The sequence below is a fragment of the Melanotaenia boesemani genome, chromosome 13 (genome assembly GCF_017639745.1).
Source record: "Melanotaenia boesemani isolate fMelBoe1 chromosome 13, fMelBoe1.pri, whole genome shotgun sequence".
Lineage (NCBI taxonomy): Eukaryota > Metazoa > Chordata > Actinopteri > Atheriniformes > Melanotaeniidae > Melanotaenia > Melanotaenia boesemani.
Genome location: NC_055694.1, coordinates 19,214,471 through 19,228,691, shown reverse-complemented (window position 1 = coordinate 19,228,691; position 14,221 = coordinate 19,214,471). Strand labels below are relative to the sequence as shown.

Sequence of the window (14,221 nt, the reverse complement as noted above, 5' to 3'; positions counted from 1 at the left end):
CAATTGTCGGCCACAACCTGTTTCCAAACCGATTATTGAGACAAGTTCACTCTAAACACCCTTAGACAAAGTAGTAATTTTATAGGAAAATCTTATAAGTTCCAAAATAATCAGGTGTTTGTCGTCCTTGGTTGGGAAGAGGCAAAATCAGGACAAAAACAGCTCGATAATCTTTATGTGTGTTCCAGGCCTTGGATGCAAGTTTATTAGTTACCAGTGGAGCACTACAACTAAAATATGTTTTTGCTTTTTAGTTTTCTTGTAAAATAAATACCACTAAGGGTAAAAAAAGATAATAAAATGTGGTGGAAAATGGATTAATGATTTTTATACTGAACCGACATTTTACAGGGCTCCATTAGAAATGTGAAAATTAAACCCAGCCGTCTAAAAGATTTATGTGAAATTGCGCAGCCTGTTTAAAGCAGGACTTGGTTCACTACTACATAATCTTGTAGCCACTTGTGACTTTGAGGAAAAAAAATGAGGAAAATGGCATTATCTTTATTAAAAGCAGGTTCATCCATTCAAACACCCTCAGCAAAGAACATACACAGACAAATCTCATGCTAAACAGTGAAATACTGTTAGCAAAAAAATGTCCCTACTTGTAATGAGCTATGTTAGAAAAGTCAGAAATCACTGTCACTTACTGAGTTACAATGCTCATCAGGACAGACATGAGAGAAAAGCCTGTTTGTTCTGAGCCAAAACACACAAAGATATGATTTAAAAATTAGTAAAAGTGAAAAATCACAAGAAAACCAAAATACAATGTTGATAAACGGAAAACAGGAAAGGGAAATAAATAATACCTCTCTTGAATAATCACAACATGGATTATAATCATAAGACTTAAGGCGCATTTGGGACCTGAGGATTTCATACATACGTGCCTTTGTTACACACTTATCGTGGATGAGGGAGGAAGGTGAGACTGACTATCAACATGGGTTAGCTGTTTTACAATGAAGTCACACATTGGGTCAACAGGTTACCTTTCATGATGATAGAACAGGTTGAAGTGAACCTTGCTGTCTTCATTCCTTTGGTTCAGTCAGTTTAATAGTGACATGTATGTAAAAATACCAATACAATCCAGGCAAAGTCAGGAAGGTCCCAAATTATGGTTTGTCATAAAGCAATGAGGCTTAACACTTTTTTTCTTTGTTCTTTCTTTCTCTTTTTTTTTTAAATTTTTTTATTTATATTTTTTTGGGGCAGGGATGAGAACCAGTTGGATTTCTTTCTCAGATGATGCAGTTTCCTATAAAAGAAGCAGCACTTCCTGTCATAAAGCAAGCTCAAACCGAACATCATCCACTTAAACACACAATTGGGTCCCCTCAGCTTTCAGTTATGTTTAAATTCAGTCATTGAAGAAAAGTTCAGTGGTACAAACAGTACTTATCCTTTTAACAGAACCCACACAGTCCCACAGAGAAAACATATAAATGTCCTAATGCATCCTCCAAGGTCATAACCAAATTAGAATATTCGCTGGTTAGAAAAGGAGGTGGATCGTCAAAGAGACTGCAGTCAGTCAAATCACGGCATCCTTTCAGTTCCATAAAAGCAACTTCTGAAAGAACTGGTTTCTTTCAGTAACCTCTTAAGAAAGGTGGTGGAAAAAAATCTTCCTCACAGAAACCTCTTTGTGGAGCAAAGAGGAAAGACACGGGTAGGGGAGGGAGCAGGTTGAAACGCAGCTGTCGGCCTTGTGTCGTCTTTGACCTGGTGTTTTTTCCTCTGAATAGGTAGCTGTAGTGTCTGCATGTTTGTCATAGCACCGTTCTGGCTGTGAGGATTAGGGCTGCAAGGTTCACCGATGAAAATGCCAAGGACCCTGGAGCTGCTCCCATGGCTATGGAGCCTGAAAAACATAATTAAAACAGAATTCAACTATTTTTTAAAAAAAAGATTTTTAATGTTTGGTGTGGTCTAAAATGAAAAAAAAAAAAAGTTTCAATGAGTTTGAATTAGGGAACATGAAGGTTAAACATGGATCGTCACGAAACAGCAACATAATGCAACTAATTCAGTAGGACAGCATGGTGAGTACACATGAATATCAGTAGATGGCAGTAGTACAACAAGCTCAGTTATGGAGGCTTTAAAGAACTGGGCAAGCGAAGTAGCCACAGAAACACAGTTTCACAAGAGAAACATCCATAACATATAAAACATATATTTTATATATATATTCATCATCAAAATGACTCACTCAGAGATAATGTGTCTATTAAATGGAGTTGTTGGATTAGTTGAGTTCTAAGTATTTGCATGCCTTTTCTCACTTGTGACTTAATTCATTGCTATAAAGTCTTCTTTATTCTCCTGTAAGTACTGGGGGAACTTAGAAACCAATAGAGGTGTAGATAAGACTACTTAAATGTGAAGTAAGCACAATTTGTGTGTATGGATATCTGCAGGTAGACAAACATTGTTTTTATATTTGTATGTGTCAAAACTTGTCCCACCTTCAACCTTAGGAATAGTTATCTGGCGGCTGCTGATGCCTTCTCCTCCCTCACTGAAGGGTTTAATCTGGATCACATAGTCTTGGTTGACCGGCAGCGACAGCTCCAAGGAGGTGCTGTTGGTCTCCACCACACTGGGATGGCTGTGTTTGTCCTGGCTGTACATCACCTGCAGGAAACAGAGTGTGAAAGTGTGTGTCATGGCATAAAGTCACTCCACACACAATGCATCATATGAGTGGTGAGCTTGCCTTATACACTGGCAAGAAAATCCAAGTGTGAATTCCAGTTCTATGAGATGGAATGAGCTGTCTCAGAAACTAACAAGGATGAATCTTATGCTGTGGGTATCTGCACTTGACTGTGATGAATCACCAGAGGAGCGGGTGCAACAGAGATAAAGCCTGTGTAGAGATCCATCAGTCCTGATTTTTTTCTACTGGAAAATGGATTATGGATGCACCTGCACCTTTAACATCCACTAAAATCCACTTCCAAGGGACATTTTTAATGTAGTGGGAATAATGCGAGGTGCTTCTAAGTGTCTATTATACAAATGTCCAGCTTTTCAGTTTCGGAGGCAGTGAATTGATGTCCCTGTGTTTTTTCAACACTGAAATACAATCCCATGAATCATTACTTCATCTACTGAAAATGTACATGGTTGGATTGTTAAAATGTCCAAATGGAGCTCTGTTATATGAACGAAAACATATAAGCCCTCCGTAATATAGTTGATTTTATAGCATTTTTGTGTAGGAACAGCAGCACTCCAAAGACGGTCTCATACATATGCATCTTGACAAACAGCATTTAATATGTAAACAAACAAAGGAACCAATGAGGAAAACTCATAAGAGCTGGGGTTTATCCACCATCAGCAACAGAACTTGTCTGCTAACACGGCATCATCTCAGTAAAGTTAAGCATGAGCAGCTGCAGCAGGAGCTGATTTACACATTCACACATTTTAAACAAGGCAAATGTGTAAACTTACACCAAGCAGCATAAGGTGTAACATGATTTATTTCATGTAAAAAGAAAAGAAAACAACAACAAAAAAACAAAATAAAACAAAAAGGAGATGAGTTGGTGATTAAATTTTATGAAGGAAATCAAATATTAAAATCAGAGAAGATGACCACGCAAATATTCCATTTTCGGTGATAACACCCTTAAAGAAAAATTGTCTTTATTGATTTCTTTTGGCTGAAATTACTTGGAATTTGGGTTAGAGAACTTGGAAATGAGGCAGTTTCTTTATTTTGTGAGGCGGCCGGATTCTTGAGTGAAATAATCCATCTTTCCAGACTAAAAGCTATACATTTGATGTCAAAACACCAAACTCACATGATAAGCACTTTATATTGGTGGATTTTTTAAAAGTATTAACAGACAAATAATAAAATCATGTTAACTTACTGGCTCCTCGGAAACACTTCTTTGGTCTAATAGTTGGGAATTTATTCATGCTATTCTAGATGGTGATAAATGTTTAATCAAATTACATGACTAATTTCTTAAAGCACTCAAAACGGGTCCTACTTCCCATGTCTTTGTGAAGTCTAAACAGTGTGTAACCAGCATCACAAATGCATCTTTTTCTACATATCAACACATCTTTTTTCTCCTACAACTGCCAAATTGTGAACTATATCACACGACTTTGCCTTCTGTGTCTGGTTGGATGCCTCTTGTCAAGCTATGCACTTTGGTTCAAATGGGCTTTGCTTGGTCCAAAAACCTGCTGGGATTATTGATCATTATAGCCATTGAAAATAATGGACTTCAGAGTGCAGCAGTGATTTTGCCATGTTTGGTTTGAAAGAACCAGTGGAAGACCTTGGTTATGACAATACTGCTTTCAAAGTTACCCTTATGATTATTTCACAAAATAACATCTTATTTATTTTATGATCACATTACAACTTTATAAAGCTGCACAAAGTTTTTTGGAAATAAGAAAATATTATCATGGTGATAATAAAGTGTAAAACATACAAGCACCTTTACCATTTGGCAACAGGTCACGCTCCATCATTCTACAAGAATATGAAAATTTTTGTATTTAACTTTAAACATTAACAGAAAAATTACATGACAGGAATATTGCAGTTATGACAGCAAATGAGTATTGGGTGAAATAAATACAACTAAAAAATTGCATTAATTTAAAGAAGCTATAAGTCTGATGTGCACTAGTGAAAAGTATGTAAAGTCAATTTTACAGGAATGTTAAGAACGCTTCATGAAGGCAGGAGGGTTTGGGTAGAACATAAACAAATAGGCTCAAGCTTAAATAACTGGAGTTTTGTGGAGATGTAAGGTGCATAACAGGAGGCAACATTTTTGATTATCTAAGTCATGTATGGCACCCTGCCTGTTATGTAGACACCTCCATGGTTTGATCATTAAATGTCAGTGTGTTTATCAGACATTTTGATTAAATATACTGAGTCATAATTAACCTTCACAGGAACCTTGATAAGTATAAGGACATTTTCAAACAAAGTGATTTCAAATGATTACTTTTCCCCACAGTCTCAGAGATATAACGTATACCATTATAAACAGAAATGCTATGATCAATTATCTTATTTTAGATTAGTGCAACCAGATATCCAGTAGCCTCCAGCATGCCTACAACTGAAACATTTAACATTCTGATCAGCAGAATAATTTACAAGAGCAGAAAAGCAGAGGATGTTTTGCTTTTACATGTTTTATAAGGTAAATGTGGCAATGTGCATGCACGGTTTCTTGTTTTCTTGCTTTTTTTTTGTCATTTTAGCTCCTGTCTGTCTTTCCAGCTCATCTATCCCTACTCTGGCTCCTCTCCAGGCCAGCATCTTCCTGCTGCTACACGGTGTCTGGGCTTTTTAACCCCAGCTCAGTTCACCTCAGTCCTTTGCCAGAATCCTGCCTTGTTTCTTGGTTTAATTCTTCATGGTGCTGGACTGGTCTTTGTGCACAATATTTTGCACTGTCAGCAAAGACCTCTTGAAAGGTCACATTGAATCTACTGAGTTGTCTGCATCTGAGTGTCTGTTATTTTAAGAAATGGTATTTAGTATTAAGTATAAGTATTGGTATTTAGGGACTTCTTTAGGTCTCCAAAAAAGGTTTCTTTAATGCCACTTAAAGTTCTGCATAATATTATAGGAAGGTTATGTCAGGAGCCATGTATGACCACAAAGGAGCATTTTAAGTTGAACCCCTAAGGGTTCTTGAAATTTCGCTGAAGGTCAGGCTAATGTTATGTGAATGAAGGAAAGCCCTATTAAATGTTCCCTGAATGTCTCTCTTATCTGATTAAAAAGGCTACTACTTGTGATGATCTGGAAATGTTCTGGAAACATTTCAAGGAGATATTATTTAGCTTGCTAGTTCAAAGAACATTATGGGCGCATGAACATTTAACTTTGTATTTGGCTACACAATTCACAAACTTTTGATATGAAAAACATGGCTTAATACATGATAACACTGAAAAGTAAAAACTGGCCAAAATACAAGACAGAAAAGAAAAGTAAATTACATTGTGTTCACATAAAGTATGAGTCTGCTATTCCTTGTTTTATTCTAGTATATATGACAAACCTTTGCAGTGATTTCATCACATTCATTTTTAATAAAAGAGGTCTAAATTTTCTTTTTTTTTACCTTATATCCTGTGACTTCTGACTCATTCTCCAGGGCGTGCACTTGGTCCCACCTTAGGATGACCTTGGAATTGGAAGTGTTCCACATGATTTTGACTGGCGCTTGGCTGGGTGCTGGAAGATGACAAGCAGGGTAGGACAATATGAGCAGGGGGAGAAAAACAACAGGAGGTCCAGTCAATAAGCAATCCAGAACCAACACTGCATGAAGGAGATTTCTTATTATCACTTTATTATTCCATTGTTAGGAGCAAGCAGTGACTTCACAAATGTATGTGGGGGAGTGAGAACAGTCATATGCTTGGCTGGTATTGTTGGGGGTGGATAAAATGCGTATTATATTATAACAAAACCCTAACTTCTTATATTTTTAGACTATTCACATATACAATGCCTGAGTTATGACAAGTAGATCCTGTTTTGTATTATTTCTTGCAGAAATATTTGCACACTGACAACATGATACACACTGCCCCCAAACTGCAGACACCATAAAGTATGATTGATGCATGTGTGTCATGAAAAACAGAAGAAAAATCTTTCACCAGTTAGATCTCCACGTCAAATCACTCAGTTACAATAAATTAAACTGGCAGTTACATTTAAAAATGGTTATAAATGATGCTACATGTCTGGCAAGAAGAAAGAAAAGTAAATTATATAAACATGGTGATACAGTAAATTACATAGCTCAGAAAAAAATGTCAACCAGTGGCTTTGTAAATATTAGAAAGCCTTTAACAGAGTTTAGGTCTAAGTTAGACCTATGTAAAACAACTTGTTGAGACACAATGTAAAAAAATAACAATGATACAGAAAGAGAAGTACACATCCTACTTTTATTAATTTAATATGTACTGAATGGTCTACGCCCCTAAAGTGAGAGCAAAGTGAAGAAAAAGAAACTACAAAGAAAATGAAACATAAAAGGATATTGTCAGTTTCTAACAGGGTCTCTGTAAGCGGGGTCCTTACGTGGTTTCTTAGTAGTGACATTGACTATGGTGCTCTGTGGACCGATTCCAGCGCTGTTATAGGCCCGTAGGGACACGTAATAGGTACTGCTGCCCTCCAGATCCCTGATGAGAACTGAAGTTTTATTCCCCACAGTCCTGATCACACTTGCTGCATCCTGATTTTCCTTCTCTCCCCAGTACCGCAGCTAAAAACAAGAGATTCCAAGGTTACATTTCATCATCACTCCGTCTGATTTCTTGCACAAATCTGCTTGCTCCCCCACAATACAAATGTGAGTATGAACCAAGGCCGGCTTTACGCAGGGGCAAGAGGGGGCAGTGCCCCCTCAAACAAACATTCTGCCCCCTCAATCAAATGCGCCGAAATGGGCAAATCTCTCCAAACGCTCTCTCCCCTCTGTACTGAACTCTGTGTGTCGGAGCTTCACAGGATCCATTGTACTGTCTTCAACAAGTCCTTCCCACCACCACAGAAAACAACCAATCAGTGTTTAGTATGCAAATGAGTTGACATACAGCCTGATCTTGCGGTGTCATATTTCTCCCCCTCGTAGAGAGAGCGGCTGCTGAGCTCCAGCGGTAAAACTTATAGAGTAAAGCTCTGTTAAATGTGTTGTAGCGATACTGAATAAATACTTATAATAACAGACGTATTTATTGCATCTATTCTGTCAACTGGGGTTTGTTTCTGTTCTATTTAAACGTGTCTACGCCTGTTAGTAGGAGCAGTGATCAATCACGCACGGGCCATAGATGTGACTGCCTCCTCGGTACAATACAGACTGAGGGAAAACGAGCTGCGCATATGAGACCCCTCAAGCTCCGCCCAGCCTTTAGTTCAGCATGCTAGTTTAAAGAAAAAAATAACAGAAAGTTTCACTCTACATTCCCGCTGCTTTCAGCAGTTCAGCTCAGAGCTTCATGTATGCCTTGTTGGTTCTTAAAATTTTGATGAAGGATCATTTAGTTTTTACTCATTTTCATTTATTATTATCATTATTTCCCCCTGAAGGTTCACTGCCTTATTTTGGTAGGGGGTTTAATTTTTTGCTCTGTTATTGTTGTGCTTGATAGTTATGATTCTTTAATCATTATGGTCTATATACAGACAGAAACAAACACACAGATAGTTGAGTTTATTGTTATTAGTTTCAAATTTATTCAAAATGCTTAGACATCTAATGGCTGTCCAATAGGGCAATTGTTATTTTGTTGGTTGTTAAAGCTTTGATAATGGATCATTCTTTTCTTTTTTCTTACTTCATTTTGTTATTGATATTTTCTGTTCCCCCCCTGAGGGATTGCCACCTTATTGTGGTCAGGGGGTTTGCGTGCCTCAGTGACTCTAAGAGCTATACCAGCAGGAGCTTTGGTTTCAGGTGGGACACCCAAGCTGGACAGGTCTTAGAGTAGAGGCCTGACAAAGTGCAATCCATTTCTTTGAAGTTGGACTCCACTAACAGCACAGTTCCGTTAAAGAAACACTTAAAAAACAACAACAAGAAAATGCTGAAGTATGTACTCATAATGCCCCCTTCAAATTTATGCCTGCCCCCTCATGTATGCATTCCTAGAACCGGCCCTGGTATGAACCATGGAGGCCCGTCATATAGTGTAATTTAAATGAAATAATAATGCCACTAGCTGTTGGCACTCTTCATTATGTTTGTTCATGTCAGATTGTGTGGGCATCTGCTGCTTTGACCTCGTAGCCCAGGATGCGTCTGCGGTTGTTGCTCCAAGCCAACGGCTTCCAGGTGACCTCTACCTCAGATGCTGACACACTCCTCGCTCTGAGCCTTCCCGGAGTTCTGCTGGGCTCTGAAACACACACACAGAAAAATCAGGAATACATGGATTCACTGCACCCACGTTCACTTAATGATTTATTTAATATCCTGCAGCTTTATCCAATTTATCTATAAAACTAGATGAGGAAAAGTTTTCACTGGAAAGATAGCTTTACTTTTTTCATAGTTTCATATTATGTCTTTATTCTAAATGGGAGAATGATGAAGGACTCAAGCATGTTGATCTTAATCTTCACTTGATTTGGTTTAGCAGATATAATTTGTCTGTTGTTTGACTGTTGTTACAGTCTAAAGCTAAAATAAGACATGCTTTGCTGGATCTTTGCACACACAAACCTTCCTCTGCTGAGTAGATAGTGGTCACTGGACTGAAAGGGCCTTCTCCCTTGTTGTTGTAAACCCCAACTTTAACCTGGTATGGGGAGAATGGAGGGATGCTCTCATTCTTGAAGACATATCTAGAAGCATCTGGGGATGTGACAGCAGCCTGCATCCAGCCTGGTGCTCCGAGTGGGCGGAAAGCCACCACATATCCAAATCCAGGACCGCTCTGCAGCTCCTCAGGGACGGGCTAAGGGGGTATAAGATGATTCAGAAGGATGACTCAAGAGAGACACAAGCTTGACTGACCTTAGAGATATTAATACCTTTATAAAAACTGCATTTTGGAACAGAACATTAAGAGAAATTGTGCTGAGCACATTTCTGTACAAGCAAGTTTTCCATGAGTTCATTAGCTTGTCTGATTCAGTGTTTTTATACAGAGGAGAAAAAAAATCCAAACAAAGATGGAGAAATATTCCTCGTATTTTCTAATCTTAACCAAATTAATATCAGACACACAAAAAGGCAAAAAGCAAAACAAACAGCCAAATCTAAACATCCAGTATTACACTACTGTTGTTATTTTCGCTACGCTAAATATAAACAGGCACATTTAGTAGAATTATGTTAAGTTTCTTCTTCAATAAAAACCCTATGTGCTTGAATATGGAACACAAATGCAACTCAAACAACAAAATCTAACTAACATCACAGATACTGAGATGTTTTCATACTTACTTCCCAAGTAATGACCAGTTCTGAACGTCCTCCACCACCTCCGTTCACCCTTGCTGGGGTCACTCTGGGAACTGACGAGGTAAACATTTATAGTTTTAGCTGTAGCTTGTAGCTGCAACTTACAACATGGAGAATGAAGTTTCTAACCTTTATCTTTATGTTAATTGATAGACAGATGATAAAAACTTGGAATAAAGATAAAAAAGAGGTTGGAGAGGCTCTAAAAATTTGAAGCTGTGATGCACAGCTGCTCATCTGTTTTTAGTGTTCCATCATCCTTCGTTCCAATGAAAAGTCAGTACTTGTAATAAAACTCTTTGTAGTGATGTACCTACTGCTTGAAACTGATTATAACTATCATGTGTACAAACCTAAAATGGTTTGTGTTAATGTCTGTAATTTAAGAAGTGTGTGATACATACGCATCTCTTTGGTACGGGCCTTTGTGGAGGGTTTGCTGGGCTCTCCTGTCCCTATGTCGTTTGTTGCTAAAACTCTGAACTCATACTCCACCCAGGGACTCAATTCAACGACAGTGGCTGACAGCTGCTTCCCCCTTAGCAGTCTGGGAACTGAGAGACATCACACAGATAACCTTTTATCACAGCCATGCAAAACATGCCACTGACAACTAGCCAAGCTCCTGATGTGTTATTTACTGTCATCTCATTTGTGATATTCGAACAGGATACCAGTCGCACCCACACACTCTTTTTCTTTTTATCTACACGGCAAATGTCTAATTTAAGCAACTTATATGCAGTCTCATGAAGAAGATGAAGGAAGCTTACCTGTGGTAACGGCTTGCCAGCCTAGAGAGAAAGGCGTTCTGGCCTGGATGGTGTAGCTGAGGATGGGGCTGTGGTTGTCCAATCCAGGTCCCCAGGATACAGAGGCAGTGGTCTCAGTCATCTCAGTCACCCGGCAGTCCACAGGCGGGCCTGGAGGACCTGAAAGGATTATTCATCCCAATTCACACACAGAAAATGATAAATACTGCTGAGATTAATGAAGAAGAGAGGAAGGAGGATGGCGGCACAGAGTGATTGAGCCATGCTCGGAGCTAATGTGACACACAGAGAGATCTCTCCTTTCCTGAACTATTAATAAATTGTGGTCATATTGTGTGTAGATTGTGTATATTAAGACACACAACTGTTTAATTGTTATTAACCATGAGTGACTTTGTTTATATTCCTTATTAATTTTATAACATAGTGCACAACAAGAAAGTTTGCCTTTGTAAGCATTAGTAAGGCTCATTAAGTCAGATGTGTTGACACTTGTCGTTTCTCTTAGTCTTTTTTTTATCACTTGGCTTTCTCTCCTCCCAACTCATTAAGTGCATTTAATGCCTGAAATGGGGCATCCTTACCTCTGACAACCACATCTGTGGCAATGGACACACTGTCCACTTTAGTCTGAACGGCACATGTGTATTTCCCAGCATGCCTCAGTTGAATGTTACGGATCATAATATCTCCAGCTGAACGCTGTTGGTACAAATTAGAATAAAAACAACACAAAATGATGAAATAAGGGGAAAAAACACAGTAGATTGGCAAAGTTGCAAAAGTAAAATGACTGCAAAAACAAGTATTAGTGATTTCTGCTGCCATTCAGTTAATTTAATTAAGGGAGAGAACAAAGAACACAACCCAAGTCCAGGGACACACAAATTTATTGAGTACAGATCTTTTTGATAAAATAAAAAAGCTCTTTCAGCTTTATCCCAGCTATTCTCCTTGATTCCATTAACTGTACAGACAGCCATTCAATGCCAAACACATTATTAACTTTGAACTTTAAAGTTACAGCTAATGTTAACTTGATGCCTCATCTGTAAAAGTAAGGAGCTGTGAAGCAAAGAAAGAGACTCTATAAGGACTTTGATGTATAATCAGGGACATTTTATGGGGATCAAAATTCAGTTGCTCCAAATCATTCACTCTTTGAAACTCCCTGCCATCATTAAAATAGTATAACTGGGATAGAACGGATTATATGCAGCAGGAAAAAAAAAGCTTCAATCAATGACAAAGTCTTATAAAAAAAAAAGTGATCATATACAGCGTGCATCTTAGACATTTTTAGAACGTATATGTAACTCTTTGTTTTGTCCAGAGTGTCCTTACACCATGGTATGCTGTCATAATTTTGTCAAAGAGGAATTAGATTAAAATGAGATAAATAGAAATTCCAATAATCAGATTGTAGAAAAACTAATTTAAGATCTAAAACACAACATCTATTTTCAAACTCTGAATTAAAAAAAAGACTCTTTTTGGGTGATGCTGTGCTGGAGTGAGAAGCATACATTTTATCTAAATCAAATTAATAATTGTATGTAGGCACAGTATTTGGACCTCACAGTAGCTATGCTGATTATTCACATTCACCACTGCTGCATGTTGAAGCTTTTTTTGCTTTGAACCCATAATATGATTCACTGAATATCAATCAGCATCAATCGTGAAATGTCAGAAATAAAAATATTGTATGGCCATTTATAATTTAAATGTCACAACATTGCACAATTTTCAGGTCAATCATAGTATAAGGTCTAATTTTACATCTGAAAAAGAAGCTTTTAACAGAATTGAACTTAATTATTAACATTTAACAAAGGAAAAGTGGTTCTTATACATATATACACATACACAGCTATTAGGTACTGATTAGGTTTGCAGCAAGCCATCAAATAACAATGAAATAACATGTCTGGCCTTTTGAAAATATTCAATGAATTTTTCAGCCACTTTTCTATTCAATAATTGAAATGAGATTTCCATCCTCAGCGCCTGTCAGTTTCTGTTCACAAACTTTCAGTGAAGAGCAACCTTATTTAAAAAAGATGTATCGCCTAAAATGATTAAATTAGCAAAACATCCAAGTTTTTGCAGAGCTGAGTTACAAAATATCCATAAAATATGACGAGGTCAGATAATCACTTGGCTAACAGCTGTGCGGTAGAGTGTAGATCTGCTATCAGAGTGTGCCAGATGAGGATTTAATATTTCAGTTTAATGCAAAACAACAGACAATTATAAAGTTCTCTCATGCCAGAGAAAGAGAAGGGGTGGGATAATTACTGTTTGTCCTGTTCAAACGACTATCCTGCATTGTGGCTTCCTTGTTTGCTGCCTTTGTTAATGGAGGAATTTTATTCTATTATTAACTAACAAACCAGGTGAATACATTTAATCTGTTAATGAGTAAAAAGAGCAAGAAATGGATCAAACCTGTAGAATTAATTTTAATATGTGTTACACCTTTAGCCAAAATTAAGATTAGAAGGAATGACACTTTAATATTCTGCAGTATTTTATCTTAATAATGGACAAACTGCTTCCCTAAAACAGCTATAGTAAATAGTATGTGGAGAGTTTTGATTGGTATGAACAACATCAAAGGAAATGTGTTTTTTCTAATACAAATAATATATTCATTTGAGCTTTGATTTAACTTTCTCTCAGCATGTAGAAAGCTCTCTTTGTGGTAAAATCAAAAGCAGAGTCATGGCCATCGATAGGAGACACCATTTTCTTTAAGAGGAAATAAGAGATATTTCTCTTTAATCTCATGAAATGTTACTTTCCATTTCATGACCATATGTACCAGTTCTAGTCCTAAAGCCCTTAAACAACTTAAAATCATAAAATAACTTTTTCTTATATAAGATCTTACCTGAAAGAAACTAAGAGGAACAATTCAAATCAAATTAAACTTTATTGTCAATTGCAAGATATACATGGATAAACATACCCCTCCAACTTTTTCAAAGTATGCGTGGCTTCCAAAATGGATGAGCTGCTCGTTGAAGAACCAGGTGAACTTGAGGTCCAGAGTTGGGTCATGTGAAACCTGACAGGGGAGCACGACGCTTTCCCCCACCGTCACATCCAGGTAGCCGGCTGGACTGGTGATCACAGTTGTCTCTGTAAACCGAGAATATATATTTAGAAAGGGTGTGTCACGTCATCTTAAGCCCTTTTCACATGACAGACATAATGTTGATGGCTTCATGAGTCTGTCACAGTGATGGCATTCAGTAATGCAGACACTCAGCACTTCTCCATTAATATTCTTTAAGCCTATTTCAGTGGAAGTTATGGAAGGAGCCACAGTCTGTGTATATTTCCCAATTTGAATGGACACAACATGAAAAGAGGTATAACAAGAGTCTCTATAGAATGAGAGATTTTCTCATATCAGGTTGTACTGCCATA

General features: G+C 37.6%; 1 protein-coding gene across 3 annotated transcripts in view; it reads right to left on the bottom strand.

Moving 5' to 3' along the window:
* Positions 1-484: 484 nt before the first annotated feature.
* The window catches only part of cntn3a.1 (contactin 3a, tandem duplicate 1), an 85,002-nt gene continuing 71,265 nt past the window's right edge, over positions 485-14,221 (bottom strand). For all 3 annotated transcript variants that reach the window (XM_042004884.1, XM_042004886.1, XM_042004885.1), the window contains exons 13-23: positions 13,758-13,930; positions 11,368-11,485; positions 10,784-10,942; positions 10,415-10,564; positions 9,993-10,063; positions 9,267-9,501; positions 8,825-8,940; positions 7,118-7,304; positions 6,144-6,256; positions 2,481-2,649; positions 485-1,873 (exon numbers count right to left, since the gene is read on the bottom strand). In XM_042004884.1, the coding sequence (XP_041860818.1) occupies positions 1,782-1,873; positions 2,481-2,649; positions 6,144-6,256; positions 7,118-7,304; positions 8,825-8,940; positions 9,267-9,501; positions 9,993-10,063; positions 10,415-10,564; positions 10,784-10,942; positions 11,368-11,485; positions 13,758-13,930 (1,583 nt within the window). In that variant the 3' untranslated portion in view covers positions 485-1,781. The remainder of the gene's footprint in view (positions 1,874-2,480; positions 2,650-6,143; positions 6,257-7,117; positions 7,305-8,824; positions 8,941-9,266; positions 9,502-9,992; positions 10,064-10,414; positions 10,565-10,783; positions 10,943-11,367; positions 11,486-13,757; positions 13,931-14,221) is intronic.